At 40.1% G+C, this 26,394-nt stretch overlaps 1 protein-coding gene across 2 annotated transcripts in view; it reads right to left on the bottom strand.

The window, feature by feature from the left end:
• The window catches only part of nova1 (NOVA alternative splicing regulator 1), a 37,855-nt gene extending 11,461 nt beyond the window's left edge, over positions 1-26,394 (bottom strand). Inside the window, exons 1-3 of one of the 2 annotated variants that reach the window (XM_042499766.2) lie at positions 25,680-26,394; positions 15,387-15,530; positions 203-369 (exon numbers count right to left, since the gene is read on the bottom strand). In XM_042499766.2, the coding sequence (XP_042355700.1) occupies positions 203-369; positions 15,387-15,530; positions 25,680-25,854 (486 nt within the window). In that variant the 5' untranslated portion in view covers positions 25,855-26,394. Of the gene's footprint in view, positions 1-202; positions 370-15,386; positions 15,531-18,127; positions 18,511-25,679 lie in introns of those variants that run through there. The other variant, XM_042499767.2, reaches the window with a different exon arrangement.

The raw sequence follows: 26,394 nt of genomic DNA, 5'->3' as shown, positions 1-26,394 counted from the left end.
AGCTGCCACCTGGCTCTGTCTCGCTATGAAAGACTGGAGGTAAAAATAACCGCATACCCTCACATTTTCCTGACCCCACCAGACTGTGGGTCAGGGCCCAGAGAACAAGTTAGACTGGTGAACGACATGTCCTGGACGTGAACTGTTCCTCCCACACAGTGACCACACATCCCCTGACCTTATTGAGCATACAGTGTCTCACCTGTTTGACACGGTCGGGGTTGACGGTGGTCTGTGGCTGCAATATGCTGACTGGTTCAGGTTTCTGAGCGCTCTGGGGCATCTCGCGGACTTTCTCCGCGATAAAGTTGTGGACACCATTGAGGGCTTCGACTGTACCTTGTATCAGACAGACACGTTCTGTTGTTCCTGTGATGAGAGGAGGAAGAGGACAAACACAAGTGATCAGTTACTGTAATGTGCTCTGAGAGGGTTCTTGGCGAGCAGGTTTGAGGGATTTGATCAGGGCTGGACTTAAATCTACATTTATATTAGGATGTCTTGGCAATAAAAAATGTTCCTTGACATTTCACAAAGAGACCCAATTACTAAGCTTTTCCTCGCTTCCTCCATTTACACAATCAACAGAGAAACAGCTGAAAGAAAGAACCGTGCTTGGTTAGCAAGCCACGGGGGGGAGAAGGATTCCTCCTCAATGATGTAACTCTTTCAGGGCTGTAATACGGAGCCCGTCCTTGCTTTGCAGCTCTAATAGACTAAACACACGCTTGATCCTCCTCTAGGCTTCTTTCTACACCCACATTGACGACCCAACCGGCATTCCGTTGCCATGGTAAAGGGGCCGAGCCGTGGAAACAGGTGATGCAACAGTGAGTCCTTTATACTAGCTTGCATGATTTTTTAAACACTCTCCCTTTTGTATTAACCCTCCAGCCTTGCTCTCTTCAACATCTGACTGTTCTTTGGTTGAGGTAAATAGGAACTGTCTCTCGATTTTCTTAGATGTCTTAACAGACGGCATGAATCTGAAAAAGGCAAATACTTTTTTTTTTTTCTATTAACCCTTTGAAACCTGGAGCAACATCACTTTTCTTTTGCTGCTTTTAGTTGCCTTTCACAAGTATTTCAACCTTTAGACCCTGAGTATATTGGTGTAATTTCTTTAAAAAACATGGGAAAAAAGGCAATGAGCAACTTGGTAAGAAATGTTCCAAAAAATTGCGAGAAATTAGTGAATTTAGAAAATTATTTCTAAAAAGTTAGGGAAAAATGTCTAGGGAAAAAAGAAAAAGCTAGGGAATATATATATATATATATATATGTATGTATGTATGTATGTATGTATATAAATATATGTATAATTAACATAAATACAAACTTTAAATTATGTTACAGAACTATTATAAAATAAAAAGTCTTTAAGTCATGTTTGCCTTGTTTTTTTTCGTTTCTTTTTCATATTTTTTGTTTGTTTTGCTGTTATTGTTTTTTCTATCTTTTTAAAAATTTTAGACTAATTTCTTGTGCTTTTTAATAATTCCTTGCTGATTTCTGGTTCATTTCTTCTTTCCTTGCTCATTGTCTTCTTCCCATGTGTTTAGAAGAAATCAAGTCATTTTACTCAGGTTTCAAAATGTTAATTGAGTACAATTTGGAAAAACCAGCTGATACAGTGATCTTGTGTCTATGAGACTCTGCTGTACTTCATCATCGTTTCCATTTCTAATTCAACTCAAAAACAAATTAAAAGACTGGCCGACACACATCTGCATCTGTCCTCCTCGCCATTCATTGGAACTCAGGAAATATCAAAATGAATCCAGGGAAATGAGTCAGAGTCTAATAATGGATGTGAATAATCAATAGATCAGTTCAAGTAGATTAGAAAAAGCAGTAGGCGAAGGAGAGGCCCCCTGACCTGCAATTTACCTCAAGGCCATAGATTCCTGCCTAATTTCTTGATATTCTTGATTATGCACAAAATATATTAAAATACAACTGTTAGACATACAGGTCCTGAACATTCATTTTTATTTAAAGTGACAAAAATAAACAATAATACAAATCCTGTTGAAAAACAAACAACAGCAGGCTATAAATGAAGTGTCTCCAAGCTCCGGACAGAAGAACAGTTTGTGCCTCTTGGTGTTACTGAGCTGCACCTGCCTTTCATTCGTAAAGTGACAAAGTGACAGCCTGAAGGCTGCAAGTACAGCCACTCGATCTGTTGTAGATGTTGGCATATGCATCCAGATACAATATTATTACTAACGTTTCAAAATGATGATAGAGAGAGTATGTATGGATGTTCTAACTGGTTTACATTATCTGTCCTAGATGCTGCCTTTGGGAAATCCAAAATCTGCACTTGAAAAATGTATATGGCAAGGACAGATTAAAAACACTACAATTAGCTATTACTAATAAATCCAACTGACACCCCTTGTATTATGGATTAAGGATTTTTCATATACACAATGGTTTAATATCAAAAAGGGCCTCTGTGAGTAGACTAGATGAACCCCTAAAAATCTGCAGAGCTATACAAACTTGACGAAGCAAACCTCATCCGTGGCTAATGCAGGTTATTTGAAGGATTTTGCAACAGTGCATGTAGATGCCGGCTGTAAAAAATGGTCTGATTTGCATCACATTCTTCATAACAAGGAGCTTAAGTCATTTGAACAAATAAAACAAGAGTTCACATTCCTAAGGACTGCATTTTTTAGATATTTACAACTGAGGCATTTCTTACAACACATATGGAATGGGACTGTATGAAAAAAACCTCCTCCAATAGAATGATGGAAATAAGGTTCAAAAAGTAATCTCTATTTATACTCAATTTCCTCTCAATAAACCCACACAATACCTCACAAACACCAGAGAGATGGAAGGCTGAAATGAATCTAGATATATCACGAGATACTTGGCGAGAGTTCAAATAGAAAGTTACAAACCCCGCAAATCACAGTGAAGTGGACTTAAACCAGTTCAGACCAGTGCTGGAGCGACATAGGTGCACTCCCAACTCGTCAAATACAGACACTTGGTCAGTGGCCATCAGCATGAGACACTGACGTACCCTAAGTGGTATGAGATGGCTGAAGCTCAGAGGTAGAGTGGGTTGTTCTCTAATCTGAAGGTCAGCGGTTGGATCCCCAGCTCCTCCAGTCAACATGTCAAAGTATCCTTGGGCAAGATACTGAACCCCCAATTGCTGCGTCATCAGAGTGTGAGTGCATACAAATGGTTACTGAGTAGCAGGTGAAAGTGATTTAAGTGGTCAAAAGACCTGTAACATATATATGTTACAATATGTTAGGCCTTTAAAAGCTGGGTAAATTGGTTTGATTCATTTCAAAAACATGTGGAGAAGGCATGAGCAACTTCACAAGAGACTACTCAAACTTTGACAGAAATTATTTAAAACGTTACAAGATAATTACGTGGACAAAAAAAAAGCAAAAAAAGAAAACTAAGAAACAAAAGATAAACAAGAAAATGATCCAAAAAATCTGCTGAAAATTCTTTTTATTTTTTGTATACTTTTTTCTATAACATAATTTTGAATATAAAATTATAATAATTCTAAATATAGTTTCAGGACATTTTTCCCTATTTTTTAGTATCCCTCCCCACCCAACCCTTTTTGTGTCTACTACTTTTGCAGTGATCTTCCTGTCATCTTTTTCTGATTTCTTGAAATCTGGGGAACATTTCTTATTAAGTTGGTCACTGCCTTTTTTCCCCACATTCTTTTTTTTCATACCAATTTGCCCTGGTTTCAAAGGTGTCTGAACACAGCACAAGAAAACTCATGTTGATCCAGGTTTCAAAGGATTATTAACAAATGTACTTATTCTCAGTTAAATCATGATGTTCTTTTTCTAAACCTAACTATGTGCTTTTGTAGCTTAAATCTAACACCCGGCCATACTGGCCATTTGAGGAGCATGCGTGCGTCATGGAACCTCATGTATTATTTTTTGGCACCCTTGTTATAACAGGTTTGAGCCACACTACCTGTGTAAGCAGCACTGCTCAGGTGTTGCTAAGGCACAGCTTGGCTGCTGCTCCACAGTGGAACAATTAGAGAATAGGAGTCTCACCAATTTTCCAAATGATGCGTAATCAATTTTCTGCAAAAATAGAAAGTGGAAATGGTCCTTAAATAATCAAAATGAAATGAATTAAACCACAATGAACTGTGACAGTTCCCCCAAAGTGTAACTTTTCAATCTAGATCACCCCCTGGTGTCTGTCTGCAGTATAGGCCATAAGGCCCGCTTCTCCATGTTAGTGAATGGGACACAGTCCAAACTTAAAACTCAAAGTACACACCACATAAATTTTTCCCAAAGATTGTTTCTGTCACTGAAGGCAGTTCTCTTTACCCTGATGTTTGCTCAAGTGATAGCTTTTATTATAAGTTTGACTTTAACAAGTTATTCAGTTATACAAAAAGGGGATTTTCCGCCATGACTGACAACTAAGACAGTCATCCATGTGCTCGCATTCAAAGGAGCTGCTCGAGGTTGGTTAGACGGGTGGTTTGGCAGGAACTCCCCCACCATGGAAATCGCTACTGCGCAGACTCCAGCTCAGATTGACATCACCAGCGTAAGATGGCAGCGGCCATATCCGGGATATTTTAACTTCACTTAAGCATAGCCAGGGTAAGCTCACAAAAGTTTCAATGTGTATATCTATCACAGACATGAAAAAAATTAAATGTTTATTTTTAAGTTAAACAGTCTTGTTTCCTTCTCAAACTAAAAGCCCTCTGAAATCATTTCTGTCGACAGAATCCCATCAGTGTTAACACAAGGCTTTTTATAGTGTAATATTTGCACAACCGTGTTGTTGACAATACATTGGTTTGCATGGTTTCATAAATGAGTGGAGTATCATTTTTAATTGTGGAAATGCAGTAGTTACAGCAGCCGACAGTGTTGCTGCGGCAACAATGCCGTAAGTGTGAACATGTTCATCGTGCAAGCTGCAGCAGTTCTGCGAGGTAGCCGTCATGAACTACTAAAGCAGGCAGTGGCCAGAGCTTAGGGAATTAAACATAAAAATTAAGTGTTTTACCTAAGTTTATTTTGAAAAAATACTTTTTGTATTTCACGAATGGAAACTGTACATTTCCTGTGAGAACAGCAGTTTCTTTGAAAAGGCACACTGAGTGTAACGAGCGTAAATTGACATGCTGTTCCTAAGCATCCAAATCTTAGGCAGGCAGCGGGCTGGGCTTTGAATTTTTTTGTTATGGTCAAACAGTGGAATTACAACTTAAGAGACTGTCACATGATGCCACAGGGCTCAAAAAGACTTTACCCACACACTTACATGAGGAAAGAAACATCAGTAAATCAGTGGATAAATTTTTTAGAGTGCAACAATCTCTGCATTTTATATGTCCCTCCTATTTTATGTACATGCTGTTGTACATTTATTGTAAAAAACTGGAAGGATGTCAAAGCAGCTGGAAACCTTGTAAACAAGCATGGAAAGTAAAATGATGTCAAAACAAGACTGCATGTATGAACTGCTGAAGTAAACATAAAACACAAGTTTAAAAAAAGATAATGGATAGAATTATATGAAAGACATGCATGAGGCTTTCTAGCAGTTGGCTGCAGGGTCAGCTGTTTGAAAATTAAGCAGACAAGATAAAGACTGTTATTTCCAAATGTCTCTATTCACGGTGACTATCTTGGAAGAAATGGTAAAAGGATATAATTCTTTGTGTACACATGCAGCCAGGATACAGGAACAAGCACAAGAATATAAAATATAAGGAGGAACTAATATGCGTGCAAAAGCTTATAATGCTGGCAGTGAACATAAAATGTAGGGCATGTAAACATACAGTACATTTACAGGTTTGAAAAAGGCAAATGATTGTGTTAGCTGACTAAAAAATAGACTTCTAAAACACATGTAAACATGTTAGTCCCACTGAAATCGTACTAAGTTGAATTTCTCAAAGTTGGACTATCACATAAAGAAAACTATTTATTTCATGTATACACTTCACGGGACATGAACTGGCCAAGGCGTTCTGCACATGCTCCATTGTCGTCATGCTGGGCTTCGACCCGGAAGTCAAACAGCGTAAATTCATAGAAGGTCAGAAAAACAAAGAAAGAACAAAGGAAGAAAACAAAACAAGACGATTCCATTGTCTTTACACAAAAAACTAGCAGCTGTGGTTGCCAGAATAATTCTAGAAAAAGAACAGTAAAGATGTAAGCAACTTTACAGAACAACCCGTAAATTTTACAATTTAAAACTGTTGTAACTAAAAATCTACACTGGTGCCCAGTGCCTCGGCCCTTTGCTGCATGTCATCGCCTCTCTCTCTCACCCTTTCACGCTTAAGCTGTCCTGTTGATAAAGGCAAATAAAGCCTAAAAAAATTGTCTTTAAAAAAAAGGAAGAAAATCTACACTTTGGAAATTGTAATTATTTTTCTGTCTTTTTTAAATAGCTGTTATTGGCAGGTAAAATATTTGTTTTTGTCAGTATCCTAATATTTATGCTAAAAGCATTTTGTTATTAATTTTTTAGAGTATCAAAAGGTTCGAGTTTTAAGGAACATTTAAATGTGACACTCAGATGTTTTAAAATCCATAGTAAAATCAATTTGTAGGCTAAACATTTATCAAAGCATAACATATGGATTTGTGAAATGTAATATGGTTTCTTTTTGTAAAAAAAACCAACAAACTATAGTCATCCTTACATTCTACAAATACTTGAACTAATTTTAAAAATGACTAAAAAATCTACCTTGTACCTTGAAATATCATTATTTCAACATATTCTTACTTTCAAATTAACACCACCTGCTGTGGTGAAGTCAGACATACTTCCATCAATAAATGGATTCCAACCCGGTGCTTGTATACTAGAACAAGACAGTAGTCCAAATAAATGGCCGAATGGAGCTGTAACCACAGCTCCACTTAACTGTGCATGGAAACATAGAGAGTTATTTCATGTTAATTTGACTTGATGGAAATTATTGAGATGAAACAATCTCTTAGCTTGCCCTACAACAGTGCAACAAATTAGAAACTGCAAGGCCATCTTTGGTGACACAACACGTCCTTAGAAGAGATATTACCTTGAGCAAGCATTGCTTTTTCACTTTTCCTAGGCAACCTCCAGTTAACCCTTTAAAACCTGGAACAACATAAATTTTCTTGTGCACACTCCTTTCACATGCATTTAAACCTCTGAAACAAGAGCAAACTGGTTTGATTTCTCTTGACAACAGCCAAAAAGGCGAGAGAGAGAGAGAGAGAGAGAAATTTTTCATTTTTCATTTATCAACAGTTTTATTTATGTATTTATTTATACATTAATTTATATTATTTGGATTTTTTTTCAATTTATTTTCCTGTTTTTTGTGTGCTAAAATTCAGATAATTTTCTCGTAACTTTTTTAAAGAATCAACCCAATCTGCTCAGCTTTCAAAGCATTAGCATTTCTGCATGTAGAGAGGAAGGTTTAAGGAATGACAGTGCTGCCTCTAGGTCATTTTGTCCTGGTGCAGATATATGACTACAACGTTTATCTCTGATGAGACACCATAAAGAGGACGTGAAACTATCCGAATGTTACATTTTCATTCTCAACACTTTTTACTTTCTAAATTGCCTGCATCAGCTTTTGCCTGTGTCTCTCCTTGAGGGTGACACATTTCATAATAAAAGCTCTGGGCTCTGAGTTGCAGTAAGAGTTGGCTCGTCCTCTCGTTGGCAGGAGGGGAGAGAAATGTGTCAGTGCCCCTGAGAGCACACATCCCAGCCTTCAGCTGTCCCCAAGAGACCAATGACTCTATCTTGATCCTCAAGTAAGAAACTTTGAATACTTGTGTTGCCTGAGCTTTCCTGCGATGAGGACCTGCCTCAGCTTGTCAGAATCCTTTGTGTGATTCCTTCACACTGTTAGCATGTCACACATAGAGTATCACCCGTAATTACTGTCATCACATCAGCAGATTTTTAAAATAATTATTCACACTACAAATTGAGCTGGAATGTTTTGGTTGGAAATCAGAGCTGAATATATTCATCATGTCACGTTTTTACCATATGGCATGCTTTTCTAAAACGCAAATACTGATTTTAAATGTGGGGAACTTTTGGAGCATGCTGTTTTTATCTAGTAAATCAAAAGCATGACATGAAACCGTGACCACAAGTTCACAACAGTCACTGCCGCTGTCTTTGAAAAAAGACAGCGAAGACAGCATGCTTATCTTAGAGTCTTCTGGCATTTAAATACAGCAATAATCCATGAAATGACTGCCTGTCATGCACCTGGTCCTAATACACTGTAAAACTGTCATACTTCATACCAGTAGATTGTAAATGTAGGCAGAAACAGGATACTGTGGAATTTTTGGAATTCCTTTTGGAGTATCAGTGCAGTAATCTGCAGGAGGATCTGATGTATTTGTCACATTAAAATAGACCAGGGATTTTACTGTTACTGACAGATTACACATTTTTGGTCAACAACTGTCACTCTAAGAGCTCATTTATGCTCAACATTACAGAGACACAGTGACGGACAGAGCTTTCTTTCTGAACTCTGCGAGCTTATGTATACGGACGAAATGGAGCAGTAACACCAGAGGTTGTGGGGGCAGTGGTGTGTAGTGCAGCCGAGATACAACCATGGGAGAAGACGAAGACATTTAAATGATGGCGGAACAGAACGAACAATCGTAATATATAGTAATACTAGAGAAAAGAATTCTCCATTAACATGTATATATGATGGCTGCACACACCTCCTCAACAATGCTGTGCCCTTTTAAAGGTCCAGTTTTTTTTGTATTTCTCTTTTTATTGGTTAATGTCACTTTAAAAAAACAAAATACACAACCACATGAACACGAGGACATTTCAGTCATGTAAAAAAGACAGAAAAAAATGAACAAAGAAACAAGATAAATAATAAAATGAACAAATAACTAGATAGAAAAAAGAAAAAAATGGGTGGGTAATTAAATGAATGAAAATAAAATAAATTAAAACATCTGATCATTGTAGTTTTTAGCAATCAGGATTCCAACAGGAGGTAAGTAGCTTTTGTTGAGTACTATTTTCAGCGGTCGATTAATACACATTTGGTGCTTTCATGAGTATCTGGGGCAGCAGGTCAGTGTACATAAAATTGAGTACAAATAAACTACAGTGTTTGTGTTCATGGTACTGAACATGTCGCGCCGTACAACAGTGAGACTCACTGGTGCGTTTTTAATAGTTTTTGGTCAATAATTTAGCTCTATGGCACACAGGAAGAAGATATATATTTACTTTGATACGCACACAGTACTTGTTAGTGGATACATCCATTGTTGGCTTTGGTCTTCTCATGAGGTTTGTTGACAATAAGAAAAAGAGAGAATAGCAGCAGACTATAGTCTTCCTTTAACAAATATCCATCCACTAAAATGGTAAAAAAAAAAAAAAAAAAAAAAAGACTAATAACTTCGGCAGATGTGTATCAGAAATACTGATAAAATACATTAAATAAATCAAATGGTGCAGCTTGTGCTGGAAACCAACTGGTGGTCGTGTGACAATTTCAACTAATCTCATGAGAGGACATCTTGCTGTGCGGCAAATGAGGGTGTGCAATCACTTCAGCCAGTTCAGCTCCATGCTAATTCTTACTACAACTAGCTGCGGGCTAAAACTACGAAAATTTTGACTAGTGTAATGTTATAGTGTTAATAGACGCCATGGTGCACAAGGTAAACAAATCATAAATCTAATGATGAAGACAAATTGTGGACTGTGGTGTGATGGCACCAGCAGCATTTTTGTGAAAGGAACACATTAGAAAATCACTGAACCGAGAGTTTTAGTTGCTAAGTCATGAATTTCTCAAATATGACATCAACTGTAATGTTCCTAAGTCAGGTTACTGATGCTAAGCGGTGCGTGTCTTGTATGATTTTCCGTTAGCAAAAAATGATGAAACACATTTTTTTCTTGTTCAGTCATTGCCAAAACAGTGAGATTAGCCACAGTTAAATACCAGGTAGCATTAGTTTTATATTGAGTTGTAATAGTTTGCAGTAATTAAAAGTAAAACATACATTTTGTTTGGCTGCATACAAGGCACTGATAACAAAAGATATGATTAACTTACACTGTACTTCAAGCATTACTCAGTACTGCCATGAGCTGAAAATGTTTGTCACAGTAGCCTAACTCTGCTTTATTACAAGGCAAGAACATATAAGCAGAGAATAATTATTTTGTACCTACTGACTCCCCATAACTGCCCACTGAAAATTGCTGAATCACTTAATTTTTGTTTTAAACCGTTTTTTAAATGTCCTTTTACATTGAATTGCCTTGTTTTATGTTCATTCTATTTTCACGTGAAGCACTCACTTTGTACTGCATTTCTTGTATGAAAGGTGCTATATAAATAAAGTTTATTATTATTATGATTATGATTGTTATTATTATGATTATGATTATTAGTGGTAGTAGTAATAAATCAGTAGGTTTGCAAATGGCGAGAAATTTAATGATGTAGGCTATCATTCCAAGACTTATGGCTGCTAACAGTGGCTAGCATAGCTGCTAATGGTGATTAGTTAGCAGCTGTGGTAAATGGTAAGTGGACCTGCACTGGTATAGCAATTTTCTAGTCATTAGACCACTCAAAGTGCTGTTCACACTATGTGTCATGTTCACACATTCACACACTGGTGGCCAAGGTTACTGTACAAGGTGCCACCTGCTGCTCAGTTTTTTAAACATTCATACACATTTACACACTGATGGAACAACCACCAGAGGCTATTTAGGGCTCAGTGAGTTGCCCAAGGATGCTTGGACATGTGAACTGTAGGAGTTGGGGATCAAACCACCCTTGTGATTGACTGACCGTTGCTGATCACAAAGAAAACTGTAGCAGCTGTTGTTGAATACTGACAGAGAGAACTGCTCTCAATTACAACATTAAAATAATACAGCAGAACAATAATCCTACAGTGTAACAACTGTTCCTGATGGAAGATGATAAGCAGAGAGCTGCTGTTCACCACAAGCACAAACATGAATCAGGACAAAGAAAAAGGCTGCAGTTTCTATTTGTTTGAGAGTCCCGCCGATGATGTCATCCCAGACTGATGGGATAGTGTCCTATAGGGAGCGTTAGTGAGTACAGAACATACTGTTTACGCGGATCCAGTTGAAAAATAACAAATAGTGCCTTTGCTGTAATTTTTTTGTCTGCTACTTCTGAAAGAAACACCTCACATTAAACTCGCAGTGTTTTCCAGTATGAGGTCACATGTTGTGATTGATATTTTAATGATCACATAATGGAAAACATACACCCAGTGTTTCTATGACATCACAACAGCTTCATGTGTTCGTGCTGGACAAAGTAACTCAATACATGTACTTGGCCAGAGGCCAGCTGCACCAAGCAAAGGGTTTGAAGTTTTGTTTCTAAGTTTATGTTCAAATCGTGAACTCCCACGGCTCTCTCTGCAGCTGCTTAAATATGCGGATGTGTGTAAGTAGGTGTGAGTAGGTGTGTGTATGTGCTGAATGCACAGTGTGAGTGGGTGAATTCACAGCATGCTGCATTTAAGGGGGATCGAGTAATCAAGCCATGCCACAGTTCAGATAGGTTCAGACCCAATGATTCAAACACTCATTGGCCATGTGTCGAGAGGCAAGCATGCAAACAAAATTTTAAGAGAAGTATGATGTCATCTTATCTGGCCTCAACTCTCCCAACTACCAGGAACCAAATCAGAGAGAAACAGTGAGCGGGGAGGAGGAAAGAGGAAACTTGGCGGGTGTTGGAGCAGCTTGAGTACAGCTGGGAGAGGGGTCATGTCCACAGAGAGAGATTGAAACAGGCTATTTCTGGGCCTGCCCCCCTGTCCCCTCACTCACATACAATCATGCATCATCCACACCCTTCACTATCTGCGCTCATCCATCTCAGTCGGCCACAGCAGAGCCCAGTTGTACAGCTCTTATCAAGACCTTTGAATTCATGGTCTCATGTCTTACACTGACGGATGGGAGAATTGAGGTGGGTGGGAGTTACACTCTGAGCCATCACAGAAAGGATTGCAGAAGAAAATGGCTGCATCGGTTGTTGTCCCTTGATTTCTCTCGTGTGCGACTGTGCTGTAGTTGGAGTGTGCTCAGGCTGCCGCAGGATGAGAGGTGAGGCCATGAACTGAGCGTTACAGCATTAGCCTGCTGTAATAGCCCAAATAGCAGCTGAATCAACAATGACACAAGGTATAACATACAGTATGTACCTAGTAAGTTTGACATGTCGAATCGCTTATCTCTGAAATTCATATGTTGCTATCACAAACTTTACTAAGTTGTCCATACTTAATCCAGAGTTTTTTTTAAAGCTTTAGCCTCGACTGACTTCTCAGAAAGCGGCACTCTCAGCTATTGTGCAGTGTACAGTAGCAGTCGTTTCATTTTACTTGTGTGGGCCAGAACAACCACCCAATCAAATCCTTGCCAGCACCCTCTCCCTGAACTCCTCTTCTCACTCATCACGATAATGAGTAGGGGGATGGGCAGAGCAGGTGGTGGCCTATGAACACATCCACAATCCAAAGAGAGAAATAAGGATACATATCACTACTTTATTTGTTCCAATTCCAAAGAAGAAGCCATACTTCATTCCTGTACATAGGGTTGGCCTCTTATGTGGAGAATCTCGAGCCAAGCTCTCTGAACATGTGTTCTTTCATCAACAGAAACATCGTGGTAGAAAAAAGTACAGGAAAAATATTTGCTAGCAGATCCTTCTTTTTTCTCCCCCCATTGCTCTGTTATTCTCTGCCATGATTCTGTCAGTCTAATATATCACATGTAACTCCCCACAGATCAGGTCAAATTCAAACTGGCTGTGCATTTTTCCTGTACATAGTGTGATGTTTTGTGCTCTAAATAATCCGAGGACTCTGGAACTGCAAAGGTCAAAGGAGAGAATCAAGAATGAAGGTAGCCGTTATGATGGAAAATTAAGTTCTGGGGAACAATCTTACTCTGCTTTTACAGTTCAAAAGTGGTCGTTGCTGTAAAGGGATAGTTTGGGTTTTTTAAAATAGTGTGGTATGGGGTACTTATCCATGTACAGTACATACAGCATATGTCAGTCAGGACGCCCTCAGTTTGGAGAAGCAGGCTGGAGTCCAACACTGAAGCTAAGCAATGTGCTGCTGTAAATGGGGGTCAGCAACAAAACATAATTTAGCAACCCTAGAAAAGTCCCATATTTTTTAAAAATTGAAATCAGTTTGAGTATACGCTATATTGAGAGTATTTTTACTGCTTTACTTTTTCTCACAGTCCATTTCAACAGGGGAGCCATTAACAACTTCTCATCTATGCTCCTGTCAAAGCCAAGTCTTTTTAGCTTATGATGAAAAGCCATTTAGCACTTCCTGAAGACGGCTGGACGTCGAAACGCGTCGAGAAAGTAATCGTTTTTAAATCATGTTGTACCTTTAGTACCTGCCAGTGCAATAAAGACATTATAACTTTTCCTAAAGACAAGTGCCTTGGTTCCTTCCTGTTTTTTTCGAGTAATTTTAGCTCACTTAACACAGCAGCTGGTGGTTTGCCGCTGTTTCGATCAGTTAGCTATTTTGTGTCATTGTGTGACTTTGGCAAATCCAAACTAACCTATTTTAACACCAAAGTCACTCAATAACACAAACAAATTAACTGATCAAGGCAGCGGTGATCAGCAGCTCTGGTGTTCTGCGATGTTAAACAGATAATCAGCCAGATTATCCGTATCAGCGTTTTATTTTAGTATTCATAGATAAAATGAATTAAATAAAAAGTGTGCTACTTTGGCCCTGCTACAGCCGTCTCCCTCCCTCTGGTCTGTTGTCACTATAGACTGTATATAAAGATGGACAATGCTCCCTCAATTACGCCCGCGATGCTAAAGAAAAAATCCAAAAGTGCAGGATGGGAAGGCAGTCTGCAATACATCCAAAGAAATTGTCAGCATGGCAGGAACCTTTACTTTATTAAACTTCAGGGAGCTATTTTCATTTATTCATGTTTTATTTAAATTTTCACTTGACTATATAAAAAAAGTTGTCAGGAACTTGCTGTATATGATGTTGACAGTTTCAGTTAATTAAACATTTGCTAAAGGTATTTAAACAATGTTTTGTGTAGGAGTTTGTTATACTCCAAATTTTAAATTTTTGCAGAAAGATTTTCCTTTTTTATTGTAAAGGCATATCAGGTCCAAATATCAGTTAGCAGTCTCATTAACCATTAATAATCTGTATTGGTATCGGCCCTGAAAAACCAATATAGGTCGACCCCTAATTATAATGTCTTCGTTGTCCTGTTGGAAATCACTGTAAGGTAAAGCAGTGAAAATACTCATAATATAGTGGACACTTTAACTGATATTGTTTTTTTTTTTAGATTGGTTTTTAGGTGGCTAAAATACATTTTGTTGCTCATCCCTCCACAGCAGTACTTTGCTTAGCTTCTATGTCGCACTTTAGTCTGTACGTAATATTTTGACAATTAATAAGTAACTCATACAACCCCACTACAAAAATCTGAACTATCCCTTTAAGGCAAGAGCGCTAACTCTAAGGAGATAACTATATGTTCTAAATATGTGTACAGTAAAAAGTATACACTGGGATTATTTGCTTGCATCAGTTATCATAGAAAACATCTGGACCAAATAAGCAGCGAGACACTCAGCACCTGTTATTTTTCAGCAGGTTGAAGCCTCCTCTGAGGCATGAAGGACTAACAGCCAGACTCCTCTACGTCACCGGCGTTTGTGTTTGGAGGATAAGATGGTTTGGCTGTGACCTCCATGTGATAGGGGTCACCGAGCTGCACAAGCAGCCTTCTCCTGTTGCCATTTTTGAGTGCGACTCTCCGGCACAATTGATGCTTTCCATGCATGCTATATGTTCTCATAAAATGTGTCCTTATATTTGAGGGTAATTAATGGCAGCCCCATGCAATTTCCCCAGAAAGGTGAGTAAATGCAGCAACGTGAAACTCAAACCCTGCAATAAAGGGTGCAGCAACAACTTGATTGAAACTAAAATTGCATGCAGATTTAGATGCCGCATCTGACAGCCGTAAGATCAACACGCATGTTTAGTCCCTCAAGGACATTCGTATAATCAAGTTCAAAGTGCTTACAACTGGTTTGTGATTAAAATGGATTGCAATTACTCATGGGAGACCAAATGAAGAGGACATATCAAATGCTCTCTTGCACCAAAGCATCATTCCTTCAGCTGGGTAATGAGTCGGACCACTCCTCTCAGATATAAAAGCGTTTCTGGTCATCGATCTGAATTACAGAGCATTCCTTCTTATCTTACCTGGGTAGAAGTCTTTGGATTTGGACAGCTTAATGGTGGCACCCGTCTCTTTCTGCAGTTGTACGATGGTCTGGCCGCCCTTGCCAATTATAGAGCCGGCTGCATAGCTGGGGATCAGCACCTTCAGGAAGTACTCACCCTCCTCTGGGGGAGAGACACACAAAGTGGGAAAGGGTCACATCTCGTAAAGTAGCTCTGCACATCATCATACTGGTGCCCAACCCCCAAAACCCTGAACAAGCAGAAATTCACAATGGGGATGCACGGCTTTGACATACATGGGGAGAGGCAATCATATAATGTTGTGTCAGTATTCCTCTGGTGAGGGGAAGGTATGTGGAAGAAGCCTTGTGAGTTCTTTGCTTTCAGTGCATTCACATTTTATCAGACTGTGACATGTTCTGTGTCCTGTCCCAGATTTCTTGTAGAGTAAATGATGACCTCCTTTCCAGTTTGCAGAGGTCTAATTTTAACAGTTTTCAAGGAGTTTTAGAAAACCTCTGACTAAATACAAAGCCCGGTCCAGTCTAACCAATCATTCTACACACATGACTGAAACAGAGAATTAAGAGCTGGGTCTGACTGGAAGACGCGTCCTATATATTCTGAGAGAAAGTTACACACAGAGGACTGAACGCAAACACATGAAGTCATTATCCATGCAGTTCATGAATGCCAATACAGAGTGATCCTTTGTAATTAACAGACGTGAGAAGAACATATGGGAACCAATCCCACAGATTTGTTCAAAGGGTATACTGCCAAGACGGTCTAAATCTCCTCCATTTTGGAAGGGGCTTGTGTGGCTCACAGTGGCTTGTAGCAGTCAGTGATTGACAGCCCGTCAGTTTGAGGAATTTACAGGCAAACGTGTCTCTCCCTCTCAGTTGGGAAAGTTCCTTTTCCCACAATTAAGAATTAATCAGCACCAAAGTGGGCAAAGTGTCTGTTCCAGTAAAGCCTGATCACATTGAGTGTGCTAATCTAGTAAAAAGCAATCAGCCACATATTGAGCTTGGACCCGAGTATAATTAAAGAACCTGCCAACAATACATCAAAAATATTTATAGATGTGGAGCGGCTGCGATTGCCCAACTGAATACCAAATATTGTATCGATGACATCATGGTAAACACTTGGCACAGGTACGTTCTCAGCACTGGTACAAATAATCTCCTCTGCATGCTGATTTCGATGCAATGACGTCATGTTCGATCCTTTTCAGCTGCCTCAAGGGTGACGTCACTGGAGCGGACAGAGATGTAAAAAGGCACTGTTCGTCTCTGTAGGACGAGATATCGGGTACGTTTTCAAGTGTAGTATGATACAGATTTTCGACTGCAGGTGCCAAAGCCCCTCGCTCTGTCACAGTGTCACTGCACCCTATGTCTGGTGGAGGTTATCCAACATTGGGAGCTTGACTGGCATGTTGTGGAGGAAAGATGGATGGATGGAGGTGGACCGCCCTGCAATGAGACCAACCTGTTGCCTCAGTAATGCACTTATTAGATTCAGATGTGAATGAACATGGCACTGTGACATTAAGGAATTTCACAGCCTACAAGGAGCTCCTCTCTTTATTGCATTAATATGCCCCTCATGTTCCATTCAGACACTGGCTTGTTTTGTGCACATCACCCATAATCAATGGCTCTGGCAAATATGCGGACATTGATATGATTGTTCATGGAATTTCACTTTTGATTTGGATTAATTAGCCATAGATGTGGCGACAATTCCAATTTCCAGAACATATTGCCAGTAATTTACCTGAAAATGCAGATATAAGACCATTTTTTACACCAACATCGAAAGATTGTAAATATATCAGGTGCTGGTCAATACGCAATTTTTCTTAGAACGTACTAAAAAAGAAAAAAGGAGACAAACCTCTACAAAGACATCATATAACCAGCCATGTGTCCACTGTCTGATCTTTATATTTCGTGCTATATTGCAGTCATGTCTCCGCTTTCCTCACACCGAATAACAATAAAATGACCTTGGTGAAAAAATAAAGATCATGCATGTCTGACACAGCTGCCATAAAGCTTTTGAGCTCTCACTCCTATCAGCAGATACCTGACAGCAAAGCCACACAAAGAATTGATATGAATGACACTAATTGCAGAATCCAAACATCCAAAGACCTGTTGTTGACAGACAAGCCAAAACCCACTGCGTAACTTTCTACTCATCTCCAACCAGAGTAAAGCCAGCAGGGGAGGAAGCCACTAAGACTCCCTCCATCACCCTCAAAGCCACATTTGCTGTCATTAGTCAATAATTAATTCTGTCCTAGTGTCTGAGATCACAGTAACAGGTTTTAATGGCGTCATGTGGTAGAGTAAACATGGCAATCTGTTGCTGCAATCCGCCAGGGAACAGGAGCAGTGGGGCACATTGGGAAGCCGAGCCAGTGGGGTGTTAGTTCAGACCCCTGCTTCCAATACTGGAAGGATGGCTTGGAGGAGAGACGCGGACGCTGAGCCAAATGTGTTTAGTTAAGTCACTCAAGGGGGGTGGGTCAGGAGGAAATGCCTTGTGACCGTCCTCCCTCCTTCTCACTACCCCTCCAAGTACCCATTCTGCATTTCAATGGACTAACCTGGTGCTGACAGGCAGCAAGGACGATGGAACAAAAATGAGCAATAATGAAGAAATTAGCAGATGAAATTGCACGTACAGTCTAGCATGATGGATAAATTCAACAAGTCAGACAAAAAGAGTTTGAGGCTTACCCATTCTGAGATCTGCTGCTGCTCAAGTCCTCCGTCAGATCGCCATCAATGCCGGGGCACAATCTCTAAAGGGGATCTGAACATTAGCCTAGGCATAGGTGCAATGGTAGTGTTGAGGAATGCGGCCAGTCGACTTTTTCACCGAGGTCTAATTCATCAGTGGGTGCAGAAAAAGAGATTTCACCGCAGCATCCGAGCCATGCCTGCAGCTGGCCAGAGCCTCAATTGTCTGAGAAAATGCTAATGCAGGCTCTCAGTGTTTTCAGTGAAAGACGGCACGCATTGTTCAAGCCTGCATCGGTTTGAAGGGGGGGGGTCTTCCCTGCCGCATCACCCTTTTCACTGCTCTCATCCATATTCATCGAGTGGCCTGTCCGTCTGCAGCAGCACGCAGGACTGACACCTCGCTCGGCCAATGGGCAGCCTCCTCCCTCCAGCACGTCATGTCCCCACCCCCTGATGCCGGTCCCAAAAAATTGAATTTTCTCCCCTACTCCGCCTCTTTTGACGCAGCACTATAAAGTATGGCAGTCCATTCACTCACTTTTTTTAGTGGAAAGTGACAAAGGTGAAGTGGCTGGGGAAGCAGGCTTCAGCGGTGAATGGGGAAGCATGGAGAGTGACCTTCAACAGTGGCTGAAGAGGTGTGCGGAGAACATAAGCAGATGATGGAGGAGGTGGAGGAGGAGTGATCAGAGACAGCGTGCCTTACGCCACCCACCCTTCTTTCCTCCTTTCCCCCACCCCCAATCCCTTAGACGGCCATGTTTGAGAGGGCGGAGGGGCTCATCAACCATTGCAAATGGCAGTGCCGCAGAATGGTGGAGGGGGGTGATGAAGCCAATCACTACGCCTATAAATCTTACGCCGAGAGGTATCTTAAGTGACTGAATGTGTGTAAAAACTGCTATGTGCATGTGTGTAAGTGTCTGCGTGTGGACACGGGGGGTCCGGCTTCATTTAATAGTGCTTTCCAGGGAATCTGTATAAAGGGAAGTCCTTTTTTTCCTGGCTGCTGATTAGTTTCATCCACAAACCAAACCTTAACACCGTGGCCCGTTTGGTTTTGGAGCAAATGCCTTCCAGAAAATTCTACCATTCACTGAGAGATGCTCTGGTATATAGACACAGTCTCCCTGTAGACTCCACTCCCTCTCACGGTCTATCTATCTCTCCTTTTCTCTCTGCTTTGCTCTGTCTTCATTTCTATCGCTCTCTCTCATTCTGTCTTTCACTGCCACCTGGCAAATTCACAGTCCGCTCACGTCACATCACTCTGCAAGGGCACCTGTGTCCTTCCCACCAAAAATTAAAAAAAATACAGCTCACATTCCTGTGCCAACCTTTCCATTAGTAACATTACGAGATCATACCTAATCCCTCAGCCACACAACCTTTTGGAAGGCACATGCTTGCCAGCAACATGGGCTCAGAGTATGGGTAATTAGAGAAAGAAATGAATGAAAGATGTTCATTTTGAGGAGAGAAGGGCAACGCTGATAAAAGACGAGTAATTTCCCTCATTCTCTGTCCACAGCTCTTAATGCACAACGAGGGGCTCAGCTTTGAAAGAGCACAAGCTTTCTTCTCTTTGTTGCAACTGCCAGTCATGTTAATGATCAGTTCGGGAGGAATAACGTGATCAATATCAGACGTGGTCGAGGGCTTGGTGATTACAGGGACAGCTGAGGATTATCAGGCTGTCTACCACCACTGCCAGACATGCTGTGGGTTTGCAATGTTACATGAAATGTAAGAGATTCATGAAATGGGAGCTGACGCTAAAATACATTACATGAAGCACGGGGTGACAAGATCCATAACATCTGTTCTGTGTGGGAGTCATTACAAATGGTCTAAATGTGCCTTTCAGGTGAAAATATACAGAGAGCTCCGGCTCCTGAGCTCAGCCTGTACCACGCTCTCAATCGGCCTCAGATACTTATCATAACGACCACAAGACTGGCTGCCATTTCACCTCTACACAGCTGATTCTGGTGAGCTACTGCATATGCTTAGAAACCGTAGAGACAATGCTATGCTGATTTATACCACAGAAATGTAATTTTTGTACAATAAAACTCCTTACATATATTTGTAGTGAATTTGGAGAGTAATAAATGTCCTGTAACTATATATTAACCCTTTGTAACCTGGAGGAATGGGCCTGATTTCTTTTAAAACATGGAAAGAAAGCAATGAGCAACTTAAGAAGAAATGACCCTGAAATTTGCAAAAAATTAGTAAAAAATATGGGAATATTACCTGAAAATTAGAACAAAAAAAACAAAAAAAAACAAATGAGAAAAACAAAAACAAGGAAATGGCCTGAAAAACTGCTTACAAATTATGATAATTCTCTAGAATTTTTAAAAAAATATATATGGTAATGAAAACTTGATATAGTTCTCTAGATTTTTTTTCCTTTTTTTAAAAAAAAAAATTTAAATATCACCAATTTGAATTAATCTATTATAGTTTGTCTTTTATTTAATCTGTTTATCCTGTCTTCTTGTTTGATTCTATTATTAGTACTATTATTTCTGTATTAAATGCTAACATTCTTTAAATTGTATTTACTCTAATTGGTATGGGTTGTTATTGTTATTTTTGTTTTGTAATTGTTTTTCTTTTGTTTAATTATACTTCAAATTTGGTCTGGCCTCAGTCTGACACTATTGGTTGGCTCTTATAGTTATGTTATAGTTGCAATATAGTAGTATAGTTATGTATAGTTGCTTATAGCTTTGTTTGTCAAAGCACTTTGTTTTTAAACTCTGTTTTTAAAGGTTCTACATAAATAAAGTTATTGTTTTATTATTATTATTATTAGTAGTAGTAGTAGTAGTAGTAGTAGTAGTCTTAGTCTAGTAGTAGTAGTCTAATTTCTTGAAATATGCAGGACATGTCTTGCCAAATAGCTCATTGCCTTTTTCCACATGTTTTTGAAAGACATCGCACCAATTAGCTCAAGGTTCAAAGATTTAAATACTTGTGAAAGGGGTCTGAAAGCAGCACAAGAAAAGTGATGTCAATCAAGGTTTCAAAGGGTTAAATATATTGTACGTGTGGGAAATAATCAACTAAAACATTTTGTGATTGTGTCAATCAGTGGTAACCAGTGGTTACTGTGGGCTTTTTAGTATGAATTTCTTTTACTGCTCAAAATGTTTCCAGTTTAAAATAAAGGACAACAAAAGTTTTTCCCACAAACACAATTGAATTGTTTTGTATGTTACTGTTTGCATGTAATCGACATGTTCTCGACGTAACTTTGCTGCCTTCTTGGCCAGGTCACCATTGAAAAAGTAATTTGCAACTGTTTTTTATCTGGTTAAATATATGGCAAATAAATTAATCAAAATGTAATTTAAGGGGAATGTAAGGCAGCAGTTTTATTCCTTCGTGACACGCTCAAATTAGCATTAAAAGACTAAACACAAAGTAAATTTACTTAATTTGTTGTGGTATATTGCACACCACATACTTAAATACTATAATTTGCATTACATTCACCTTTGTTCTTAAATGCGCAGAATACAGACAGTTAGAGAAGTGAAGTTTTTTTTATTGTTTACTTGATAAAGTGTTTGGGTATTCTACAGATATGACCTTGTTTGGGAAGCCATGTGGAACACCTTTGCCTCTGAGAAAACAAGGCGGCCTCTTCAGAGTCTGACTAACAGATTTAGGAGGCAGAGTGTGGCTGTGAAACGGAGATGCCTTGAAAGAACACAGAGTCAGGCTGCTAAAATGATGTCTAATACTATTATTGAAATGACAGCAGTAAGAAGTCAGAGCTGTCTGTGAGAATTATGTATTTTTAGTATTTATGAAAATCTTTCAAATGCAATTTCACACCATCTAGCCATTCATTTACCTGGATATTGAATGGAGGATCATGGTGGAGTCTCTGTGTTAGAAGTGAACGGTGAAAACTGGAAGCAGGAACACCATGTGACTTCTCTGTTCTCTTGTCTTCTCTACAGTGGATTTAGGGTGTTAATGGAGGACATATGGGGGCTGATCTGCTCTAAAATACCGCCTGGTGGCACAGGGGTCCTCGTGTGCCTTGCTAAAATGATATTTCCAAGGTGCAGTGAGGTGCAGTAAAGACACATTCATGCTGTTAGAAATAGCATATAATGCTTCTATCAATGGATGGCAGGGTGTCTGGGACACAAAGACAGACAAAGCAAATTTCACTAACATATGGTGAAGAGTCTGCCTGTTCTCAGTGGATATCTAATTAACATTAAGTTGTAGAATAAGTGGTCCCTGTGAGCTGCGGACCATAACCATCACAAGCTGAAATAAGATGTACGAGCTGTACAGTAGCTGGTACACTGAATCAGCCGTCATCCCCACTACTGCACCCCGACATCTTACTGATGAGTAATAAAGCCGGCGTGCACACATCTCCATGTTGACTCTTTATTGGCTGACACTATTTCTCCTCCAAAAAAAGAAATCAGGATCAATTAGCTGAAATGGCACTGCAGTGTTTCTGTTACCCCACCGGACAGCGCTCACTATTCGCACCACTCCCAGATTCTGTCATGTCATGGGCATGTTACATTTTCAATCTGTATGATCATTGAGTTGCATCCAAAAACAGATAGAATCAACCATTTTCCCCTCAAAAAGATGCATCTATAGCACCCAGCTCTGCTCATTGACCACGTCTTTGTTTTTATGTCATTTGCATTTTTAGTATTTGTGAATTGTAATTTCAGCAGCAGACAGTGTGCTGACAGTTCAGACAGCCTAAACACTAGTATGGCAAACATCATGACAGGCTAACAAAAATACCACACAGATGCAGAGATTTGGCTCAGCCAACAGCCTATAAATAACCTGACTTTGATCGGAATTTAGGCTACAAGTAGAGATGAGTGTACCTGACTATCTCTACAGGGTTGGGTGGTTTTCCTGCTCGGCTTACCTCTAACTGTTTACTTCGAGACATACACTTAACTTCGGACAGTATACATTTGACAAATCTAAATTGGTAAAAATTCCAGCCCTGCAACAAAAGGAATATTCCACTAAAATCTCACAGACCACTGACACTAAATCCACAAAGTCTTTAGTGAACACAAGAGCTCTGATATTTCTTGTTCCTATTTTGTCAGTGTTCACAAATCAAGAATCAAACAGTAGTCCACCTTGTGTTAAGGGTACACGGCCACTCAGACAAAGCTTGGGGTTAGTGTTTGGGTAGGAGACATGTTGCGCTAGGGTTACAGCGATATACTGGTTTTAAGGTATACCGTAGTATGAAAGCTGACAGTTTTCATACCGTGTACATTTACTCATCTACAGAATTGAAAAAAATGAAATCAGACACAGAATCTCCCCATAGCATCTCCTTTCCACATTGACTGCCTTTTCACACAAATGTCCATAAAAACGGCCTCAAGTTTCAATTATTATAAAGTGTTTGTCAAACCAAAGAAAAAAAAAGTTTTTATTCCTCTAAGGTAAAATTGTAACTGATAATGATGATAATAATTGTGTTATACCGTGATATCATGAAACTGGGATATTTTTTGAGAAGGTTATCTTAACTGGAGTACGTAAGAGGGGGCACATTACTTCCATCCTGGCCTCCCTCCACTGGCTGTCTGTGCACTTTAGAGTCCATTTTAAGATTCTTTTATTTGTTTTTAAATCTTGAAATGGTCTGCCCCCATCTTATCTCTGAGGTCCTTCACCCCCACGCTCCTGCTCGGTGCCTCAGGTCAGCTGATCTGCTGCTCCTGGAGGTACAGACGGAAGCTCAGAAGGGATAGAGCCTTCTCCTCCACATTAGACAAGCCTCCTCACAGTCCATTTTTAAAACTTATCTTAAAACCCATTTTTATTCCTTGGCTTTCAACCCTGCATGAGACTCTACTCCTGTTTTAGTTTTTTATGGTTTATTTTTAGTTATTGTTTTATTGTTTTTAAATTGTTTTAAGAAACAATGAAACAATTATTTTAGTGTTTCTACCTGTTTTATTTCATCCATTAATAAAAAAATTGTTTTATGTCTGCGTTGTATTGTCTATTTATGTACAGCACTTTGTTTCGGCTGTGGTTGTTTTTAAAGTGCTTTATAAATAAAGTTGAGTTGAGTTGAGTTATCGGACCATAAAGAAATCTCATACTGTTGGAGCTGCACTGTATGTAACGATATCAACATTTTTGACTTCACCTCTGATTTACAAGTTGTTCGCAGTACAAGAAACAACAATGACATTTCTATCATATATTCTCTGTGTTTCTTTCCCTGTTATCTGTCAGCAAAGGCCTCCTCACAGTGCTGCTCAGGAAAATTGCAGATTTATCTCTGGCCTCAGGGAATCCCCGTCTGAGACGACAACCACAACAACACAAAGCACACTGATAAACAGAGGCTTGTTGTTAAAGCTGCTCCATTAATGTTAAAACCTCTACACACTAACCAATGGTGTAAGGTGGTTGGGACGGGCTCTAGTGTATGCTATGAGGATGGGCCCCTGTGTGTGCTAGTTATGAAACACGCATGTAGGCATATATGTTTTACAAACAATGTGTTGGATTTTACAGCTAAATAAGTTCCTTACACTCTACCTTCTTTTGTCTCTCTTGTCATTTCTTGGGGCTGCTGTTGTGTTGAAAATGCATGACTGCTTACACATGTGCTCAGCTTGCCAGTCTTAATAGTTTGGGGCCTAAAATAGCCACTGTATATCATATGGTCTCATCACATCATCAAATAGAGACTCGCCATTGGACAACATCTACATAGGTATTACCGAGCAAACATCATTGCCTATATGTATATAACAAAAACGCCAAAGAGAATAATATATGATTCATTTAATTTGAGAGTTTTTTTTAAAGATAATTTATAGTTTTTATAGTTTATGCAGAATAATTATATACTTTTATGAAAGATTGCTACTGAATATATTTCCATAATGGAGATGGGTTTACCTTTCGAGGGCATGGTGCACACTGTGTTGTTTTTAAATTTAAATTAGTTTTTTTAAAATGGGTATATTTCAGAGGTGGAAAATCTGAATCATTTGCAAGGGCCTGTTCGTTGGCCAACACGGTGTTAAAGGCCTGCTCTCTCTATGGCCCCCTCACCCCATGGGCTCTAGGGCAACCGCACTGCCTGCACTGTGTATATGTGCACCCCTGCCACTAACCATCACTTCTTCCCTGAATGACAGACTTCACAACGTTCCTCCAGATGTGGAGGAGGGAGGTGACTGGGTTCAGATTGAGAGCTGACCTCAGGAGGCCACACTCAGTGTCCCTGCTGGGAGAGGCAGCATGGAGCAACAGCCACAGTCAGTGTTCAAAGTGCCTAATGCACAGGTGCTACATGTTAGAGCCTGTAACAGCCAGTGCAGCCAGTCTGCTCCCATGCTGCATGTAGTTTCTCTGCACACAGTGTGCGGACACTGACGGCAGGATTTTGCTGTTCTACTTCCACCAGTGCATGCAAAGCGTCTGCAACAACAGCTTCGTGTTGAGGAGACGCGGTGGCTGAGCTGCTTTTTGTTGTGTATCTTACCTCCAGTGTTGGTGCGCTTGGTACAGCCGGCCTCCTCCGCCGGAGTTTCCAGCGGCCGCTTGCGGGAGTCCGGGTTATCCGCGTCCATATGGGGCTGCTGCAGGCTGTGGAGGGCAGGGTTGGAGTATATCCCGTTATGGTCCACGGCTGCTCCGCCACCACCAGCCATCATCATCTTTTCCAACCGGAGCTGTAGATCAATCTGCGCTATTCCCTTTCACACACTCACACACTCACACACACACAAACACACACACACACACACGGCGCCCTCACCACCACATAGCCTGATAACGCGCACCGCGATACGAACGACAAGTTTTGGGGGGCTCGAAACGGTCTCAAAAGGATCAAAATGTCAGACAACACCGGGATCGGGGTCTCCTCTTTCCGCCGCCCGTCCAGCTTGTCCCTCACAGAGCTATATATAAAAATCCCAGTGAGTGAAATGCGCTCATTTACCGCGCTCCCCGCCGCTCCGGCAGCATGCTCTTTATTGTTGACGCGCAAAACAACCCGCGCCTTCACAGAAAGCTGCACAACACACAGAGAGGCGACCAGCCATTTACACAAATGCAACAGCTCCCAAGGCAGGCTGCTCAGCACAGCTTTCCCAAGTCAGCTTCACGTCATGTTGCTGTGTGCAGTCCGTGATGTGATAAGTGGAGCTGTTGTAATTGTTGCCTTTGTTGTGCGCGAGAGCAGAAATATAGTT

This window comes from Plectropomus leopardus, chromosome 15 (assembly GCF_026936395.1).
Source record: "Plectropomus leopardus strain MGB_pleo_1.0 chromosome 15, ASM2693639v1, whole genome shotgun sequence".
In the NCBI taxonomy this organism is placed as follows: domain Eukaryota; kingdom Metazoa; phylum Chordata; class Actinopteri; order Perciformes; family Serranidae; genus Plectropomus; species Plectropomus leopardus.
The sequence above is the reverse complement of the archived record's forward strand: the minus strand, read 5'-3'. Positions and strand labels throughout refer to the sequence as shown.